Source organism: Anarrhichthys ocellatus, unplaced genomic scaffold, assembly GCF_004355925.1.
Source record: "Anarrhichthys ocellatus isolate YVR2014 unplaced genomic scaffold, GSC_Weel_1.0 scaffold2424, whole genome shotgun sequence".
Classification (NCBI taxonomy): Eukaryota; Metazoa; Chordata; class Actinopteri; order Perciformes; family Anarhichadidae; genus Anarrhichthys; species Anarrhichthys ocellatus.
Window position 1 is genome coordinate 1 of NW_022282398.1, and position 7,695 is coordinate 7,695.

At 41.2% G+C, this 7,695-nt stretch overlaps 1 protein-coding gene across 1 annotated transcript; it reads right to left on the bottom strand.

The window, feature by feature from the left end:
• Nucleotides 1-398: 398 nt before the first annotated feature.
• LOC116378332 (LIM/homeobox protein Lhx2-like) lies at nt 399-7,652 on the bottom strand. Its single transcript, XM_031840184.1, has 2 exons — nt 5,806-7,652; nt 399-3,003 (listed from the first exon to the last, which is right to left on the bottom strand). Exons 1-2 carry the CDS (start codon nt 6,052-6,054, stop codon nt 2,713-2,715), a joined length of 540 nt encoding a protein of 179 aa, XP_031696044.1. The 5' UTR covers nt 6,055-7,652; the 3' UTR covers nt 399-2,712.
• Nucleotides 7,653-7,695: the final 43 nt, after the last annotated feature.

Here is a 7,695-nt window from a genome sequence, read left to right on the forward strand (position 1 = left end):
ATATATATATATATATATATATATATATATATATATATATATATATAATAATTTTTTTACATTTCTGTATGATGTCACTATTTTTGTGAGCATGCAAAAATATTTCTGTGCGAAGAGTCATTTATATATGAATCACAAAATGCATTTGTCAATCTTTCTGTGTCCATTCATTAATATTGAAACTGATCTGACTCCATAACTGAGTGCTACTTACTCTGGAAGTGTGTCCATAGCCACTCTGCAGCTGAAGCTCTGAGGCCTGAGCACACCAGGCCCTGACAAAGAAACAACAAGACACTCACCTGTGAATAATATATATAGAGAGCTTTTATTGTGAAAGGGAAGAAGGGAAGAAGTGGATCTGCTGCCTTTGTCAAGATTGAAAGGAGTAATAAAGTTTGGTTCGGACTAGGGAGCTTTCTTGTTGTTGTTTTATAACACTTATAGTGGCACCTCAACCCGTTTCTCACAATGTGATGCCTTCACTCTCGTGAAGTCGCTTTTTTCCTGCAAAATATTTGGATTCCATGTGAAAAGAACAACAAAAAACAGTTGAACAAAAAAAAAAAGCCTCCCTGTGTAGAGGTCTGTGCTGCCGCTGTTAGAAATATGACCAAACCAAAAATTGAAGGCTCAATTTTGATTGGGCCAGGGATCTCTGCTGGGGGTCAACCTGCTTTTCCCATGACCGTCTGTCTTCACAATGTCAAATATTTAAAGAAAGACAGCGAAGCCACCAGGGCCTTGTAGGCCACCCCACACAGTGTGAGTGATGTCAACTCACTGCCTTCAAAGCAAATTGAAACATAATGTATCGGCTGTCTGGTTTGCATTTCAGTGGAAGAAAAAGCACGAAAAAAAGTCAACAAATCAAAAAAGATGAATGTCTGAGGTGTTTTTTGTCTGCTGCCATGATTTCAATGTTGGGGCTTTTTAGTGGAATGGTTTCCTCTAACCTTTCCTGTATTGACATCCTAAATTTTTCACCACACCGAAGTGGGAAAAATACAAGATGCAGAAATGTATCAAAACTCCTGTTTAGGATGGATTTATACATGCAATACCACCCATAGCTCTGGTCACAAATACTTGCTCAAATACCTTTGAGCAAGCAGAGCAATGCACCTCTCTGTGTACAGATATCTTGGAAAAGAAAGTGTTAAAATGAATAGAGATTCATTTCTTTCCAGGGGATGTGCACAAGAATGGGCAAACGCTGCACAGCAAGAGGAGCTCAATCAGGATGACGACAGCAGTCTGGGACTGATCCGTGGGTCGCACCAGCAGCTCTCCTCCGCCTGCACAGACCATCTGAACTCAACCTTCCTTGAACAGGTTAATGTGAGATAATTCTGCCTAATTTCACTACTAATGAAAGCTATTCTTGGATTTATCTTGAGGGACACCCTAACAATAGATATTTTTCACTTAAAATGTTTCAGATGATGTTACTGGTTTAAAACTTAAATTGTCTGTGCACAGGGAAGAACAGCAGAGTTTGTCTTATTGTAATGTAATATGTGGATTATTGTTGTTTTACCCTACAAGCTAAAAACAGTAGCCTCATCAGTGCACGGGGCAGGGATGCAAAATGACAAATAAGACTATTGAAAGCTAAATAATGTCTTAATAATAAATAAATAAATGCATTTGGTAGGGAATTCACATTAAAAGTCTAAGATTTATGTCTGAAATGTCCCTGTCTTGGTTGACCTGCATGTGTTCGGCTAACAGTGCATTCAACACTGTGTCCTCATGCACAGCAGCTTTCAACTCTGCTTAAAGGCCTTCACACACAGCGGGGGACGAATGAACGCCTCTGCGTTCTCTTTTATTAATATAGGTGCAACTCAACCTGTTCTGCACAACCTGCTGAGTTGGTGTTAAAGCATTTATGACAAGAATAACAGTTCAAAACAACATGTTGTGCAATACAAACAGAAAAAGACGCTCCCGGTGTGTAAAGGCCTTCAATTTGCTTCCTGACAAGATGGGGAAAAAGATTCTAGACGAAGAGAATAATTACTTTAATTATTCTTATTAAACTATATTAAATATAATTAGTAACTCATCAGGAACATTTGAAATCAAAGCAGAATGTTTATCAATGTAAGTAAACTACACATGTGCGGACACACACACAAAACATGGAGCTAACCATAACACACACACACACACGCACACACACACACACAATAAGTCATTCCCCCTACACTCTCTTCCGAGTTGATCATTGGTGTCTGATCGATAGAATGGACTGTAAGGCACATGGCAGTCGTAGGATATTGTAACCTGTGTTTAATCTCAGATTTTCAAAAAAGATTTTTTACAATCCTTCTAACAGTGACTCTTGTACAACAACATAAATACTGTGCTGGAAAAATGAATGAATTAAAAATTAAGCAGTTTCTTTTTCCCCGCAGTCTCTTTCTGTAAACATTGAAAAATACAAATCAAGTCTCCTCAGTTCTCGACAAGACAACAACATCAAAATAACGACAACTGTTCCAACTGTAAGGCTCGGCCGCCTCACTATGCAAATAGTCTCTAATGGGCTCAGAGCAGAGTGAAATAATCTTTTTAATGTTTCCGTTACCTTCTCTTTTCTAATCGAAGTAGTCAACAATGCTCAGTTTTAGATCCAGTAGTGTGGAGCGGAAATGTGGGGGGGGAGGGGTAGCGGTGAGGCTGTGGTGAAGGCGGCTCCGTCCATCAGAAGAGGCTGGTCAGCGTGGTCTGTGTGGGGCTCCGGCACTCGTGGACGTCCATGCCGCCCGGCACGGAGGTGAGCACGGAGGTGACAGTGGGCATGGTGGGGTTGGTCAAGTCTGTCAGGGTGGTGGGGGTGCTGGAGGGGCTCATGGAAGCGTTGGAGATCTCCGAGACCGGGCCCGACGGCGTCCCGCCCTGCAGCGTGGAGCCGTCCGATGCCTTGTCCCCCCCGGTGCTCTCCTGCCGCAGCAGGTTCCTCCTGAACTTGGCCCGAGCATTTTGGAACCAGACCTGCAGGAATAAAACAACAGAATCCGTCCTGTCAATTGTTACTGATACCATGTTCATCCTATAGCAGCTTTTAGCATTTAGCATTTAACAAAACATTTAGCAGGGTTGTTCAAGTTCAGGTCACCCGCAGTACACAAAAGATAGATTTTGGATTTACCTATCGCCATGCAGTTTATGTTTTATTTGGTTGTGAGATAAATATCTCCACCATTTGTTGAGCTCAAAGCAGTTCAAATGTTCTGCAGTAGCATCTCTCCCACTGCTGCTCTAGATAACCCTCAGGGAGGATTTCTTAGACCCAGTACATTCCAACGATAACTGCATGGTCTGTGGATTATCAAGAATGAAGAGGACACATTTCTGAAAGGACATGTTGGTGTTAATTTATACAAACGTCATTTTTCGGTGCTGTAAGTTCCACTCACCTCCACGTCTATTGTAGACGTAGACGTGGACAGATAATACGAGGTCAATTCGAAAATGTTTTTGTCTCATTTTATTGAACTGACCTTTAAACATGTATTTTTTTAACAATACTTTGTTAACTGACCACACCTGTGATTATGCATATTTAAGTCCAGTCACTACAATCATTTAGACAAAGCTGCCAACCATTTCTGTCCAGCATGCTGTTACTATTACTTCCTTCCACGCATTGATTTCAGTCCATTCCCTTCCAGACCAAACACTATGGAAACACAACATTATGTCTGTGCTCAGTCCTCACTTACAACTGCATCAGCACATATCAGTCATACAAGTGACACTCATGAATGCAGACATGATGCTCACTCTTATGGATTAACCTACTGGACCTCAAGCATGTATCAAGTCATCTAAATGAAGTTTTGATACTGTGGTAAAATGAATGGACACCTAGGGCTGCCGGAGAGGAGGGAACACATCCTCACAGTCTCAGACTCTGTGGTTTGAGGTAAAGATCATTTGTTTCAATACGACATAGCTTTACGTTTCCACAGATCATAGTTTTTTCTATACAGTCTACATTGGTCCATTTGAACCTTTCATCGGGGAGGATTTACATTAGCTGTCACACCCTATGTGGCACAAGCAAAGGACGAAGTTAGGTAATGTAGTATAAAGAGCGACAAATTCCAGTCAAGGCTGGGTGGTCCAAACAAACGAAAACACTCATATGGGACATTTTTAGGCAGTGAGAAAACTATCTATGACCCCCACCAGACCCACATTATCTCCACCCCCACCACACCCCTACTCTTTCTATTTGCTATGTGGAGTTATGTACAGCGAGCCCTCACAGCGGCATCTTGAATCACCTTAAAGGGGTTTATTTCACGATAATGACAGGCTCGCTGTACATTATCCCTTACTTATTACATCGCTACTTACTAAAGTAATCGATCATTTGACCCAAATTATTGATTTAAAAATGATTTTGTTCCTTCCGTGAAAAGAAATAATCCTCTCGCAGTTTCTGGAGATCAGAACTGTGTCCATAGCAATTGCTATACAGAAATGAACCGACCCTAGATTGACATCACTGACCAATCAGAATCAGCTATTCCACAAAGCCGTGTAATATCAATTAAGAGCACACACCAGTGAGCATCTCCTCGTGTGTGGTCTAAAGTTTAAAGGTTTAAAGTCTGTTTGCAGATGCTCACACTGGAGTCAACCTTTAAAAGCACAACGCCAGGGCGCTCTGTGTGCAAACGTTATAAAAGCCTTTGCTGTTTATGGCTCGTCATGGAGACAAGACAGTAGTAGCCACAGACAAAAGTGTGTATTGGGATAAAAGCAGCTCTGATTTCCGTCATCGAGTCAGAGTCTCATATTAGCAATGAAATGAATGGTTTGCTGAGGACCCTGTGAACCCTGTCAAGCGGGCCCTGCACCCCAGTTTTAGAACAAGCAGCCTGCTCCTTATTGTCCCCTGATGTTTATTTTCATTTTTGAATTACATTTTTTTTACATTTAATCTTTGCTCTCTTTTTCGATAACAAACAGTGGTGTGTGAGATGTGGTGAGTCTGCACTGAGCTGAGTGTTGGAGCGCGTTAGCGCTGGAATCATGACGGAGCCATGGGAACCGGGCGCTTCAACCGGAATAACAGGCATGAAAACTCAAACGCATCAAAGCAAAACGACTGCTTTGTTTTCTGCGAGCGTTAATTAAAGCAGCGGGATGATTGTTATTTTTTTCCCTTCTCAGGAAAGAATTTGATTCAGAAACCTTTTTGTCTCATTTTTCTTCTCCTAGGTCCCCCAGATAATTTGCTGTCGTCTTTTGTGGAAATCAAACGCTCTGGTGTGCTTCGTCTTTCTTGGCGTGTACTACAGAGCTTTTTGATTTTCATCCCTCAATCCTCGTCATAACATCACATCGTCCACTCAAATAGATTGCAATTTGCTTTGTTTTTATGACTTTCTTTTCACTCCCAGGTCATTTTGTATTGTAATTTCAACACACGTTGACTTTTAGCAGGTTTGTTTCCTTTGAGGAAATTAAAATATCTTCTGCTTTTCAGTGCAGCTTTTCATTTTATTTCTTATTCTGTGATTTTGTTTTTATTTAATTAAGAAAAAAAGGTTAAAAAAGAAAGCAAAAAAATATGCTTTTGTTTTTGTTCAGCTTGTCTTCCAAGAATTTCACTGCAATGAAAAACAGCATTATCTTGAAATAAAGCATCTGATTTGGCTTCTGTCAGGAAAACCTCACTTCATATATTTTACCCTTGGAAGCAAGTGGAATTCCTGCACCCTTGTTTGCATCTGTCTCCTCCCTGCGTGAAGGAACCTGCGGTCGGGCTTTTGTGGTTACCTGTAAGACCCGCTTGGTGAGGCCCGTCTTCTGGGCAAGCTGCTTGAGGTCCTTGGCGTCTGGGTTGTGGTTGATGGCGAAGTAGGACTTCATGGTCCTCAGTTGGTGGTGCTTGAAGGACGTCCGCATGCGCTTGGTCTTCTGACTGGAGCTGTACTGTGAGTCCCGGTCCATGGACTCCCCGTCGTTCTCGTTACAGCTCAGCGCTGCGAGCCAGCAGGGAACAGGAGAGAAGAGCTGGTTAGTCATTGTTTAGTCCTCTCTTTCCTTATTTCTTTATGTTTCGGACCCTATTTTAAGGACCAAAAAATCTCATGACCCCAGTAATCAAAGAGTATTCAATCTTTAAGAGCACAGACGCAGCTCTAAATGCGTCTCATAGAAATGATGTTCTGCATTTCAAACCTAGTGAGTATATTTATTAATACATCTGGAAAAAACAATTCATCTCCCATGAAAGTCAAGAAATGTCAATATATATCAAGCGACCTCACATGCTTCTATGTGCATCAGCGAGATAGGTACAGTGCAGATGTCTGTGCAATATATTGTATGTGGAGGAAAGAAAAAAGAAAATGTTCAGGGTTCATTATGTTCTTCATTTTTTTGTTATTATTGTGCATTTCGCTTTTTCCCATGTTAGAAATGTTGTTGTTTGAATCCAGATTCCCTTTCTTCATTAAATCTATAAAATCAATGTGATCCAAGGAGACAGTGTGACCTGACAGCTGTTTCCTCCAGCTGCAGATCCTCCTCTCTGCACCTTGTGTGTCTGTCTGTCCCTGTCTGTCTGTCTGTCCCTGTCTGTCTGTCTGTCCCTGTCCACATGTCTTTCTATGGAGGAGGTGCTAGCCTGGCTTCAGCAAACACACAAACACACACACACACACACGTGTATGTGTCCCAGCCTGCAAATTTCTTGGCAATATTCAAAGTGTTGCTGCATGCATAACAGTTCGTGTTCAATATCAGAACGCAAATGATGAATATGAAGTGAGTGAAAACCATCAGAATAACACTTCACTTAATTAGCCCATACACACCAGGCAGAACAAATGCTGCTTTCTGGCCAAAGCATATGCTGCAGCATTTGAACAAAAAGCAGCCTGCTTCCTGCTCGTGGCTCGTCCTCACACACAACGTCTTATTCTCAGTGTTCATACCATCTGAGAGCTGCAGGCTGCTTCAGGTTCCACATGTTCTCATGTGAGCACTCAGGTGAAGCTTGGATGTTGTTTCTGGCTGCAAACAGAAGAGGGCGCACTGCCTCTTCGCTCCCCTGATTCTGCTTCAATATCATTTACTTCAGTTACTTTACTAAATGCACACAATGACAAAAAGCTCTATTGGCTTCTTCAGAGTAAGAATCTCTTTACAATGAAATACTGTGTTCAGACAGACGGTACTTTCTTTAACTAAGTCCATCACTAATAGCTGAAATCATTTCAGAGCAACCGAAATTGTATTATGAATTCCAAAAAAAAAAAAAGTGTCAGCATTAAAATATAGAGAGTGATGCTGCCTCTTTGAAAGAACAATCACTTGATTCAGAAAACAAAAGGAAAGCAGCTCTGTTGCATTGTGGGAATATCATTATTTCAGCTGTTGCAGCTTATTGACTGAAAAAAAAAGTTTTGAGAAAGGAGAATAGTTTGTGATCAAATGTCTTCTAATGTGAATAATTAGAAATATTAATTAACAAAAGTAAAAAAAACAAGGTGAGATTCCAGTCAGCTAGTTCTGCCATAAGTATTTCATGCTCCAGTGAATACATCATCATGTCACATTGATCAATCTGGTAACACGCCCAGTCTGACCCAGCAATGCAAAAAGGCTCCATAGTGTGTGTGTGTGTGTGTGTGTGTGTGTGTGTGTCTATAGCCAGAACAT

Bases quoted from the DNA above. Each gene is read 5' to 3' on its own strand.
- LOC116378332 (XM_031840184.1), bottom strand. From the start codon at position 6,054: ATGACTAACCAGCTCTTCTCTCCTGTTCCCTGCTGGCTCGCAGCGCTG. The intron at 3,004-5,805 runs GTAACCACAAAA...TTATTCCTGCAG, and splicing joins TCACCAAGCGGGTCTTACAG to GTCTGGTTCCAAAATGCTCG.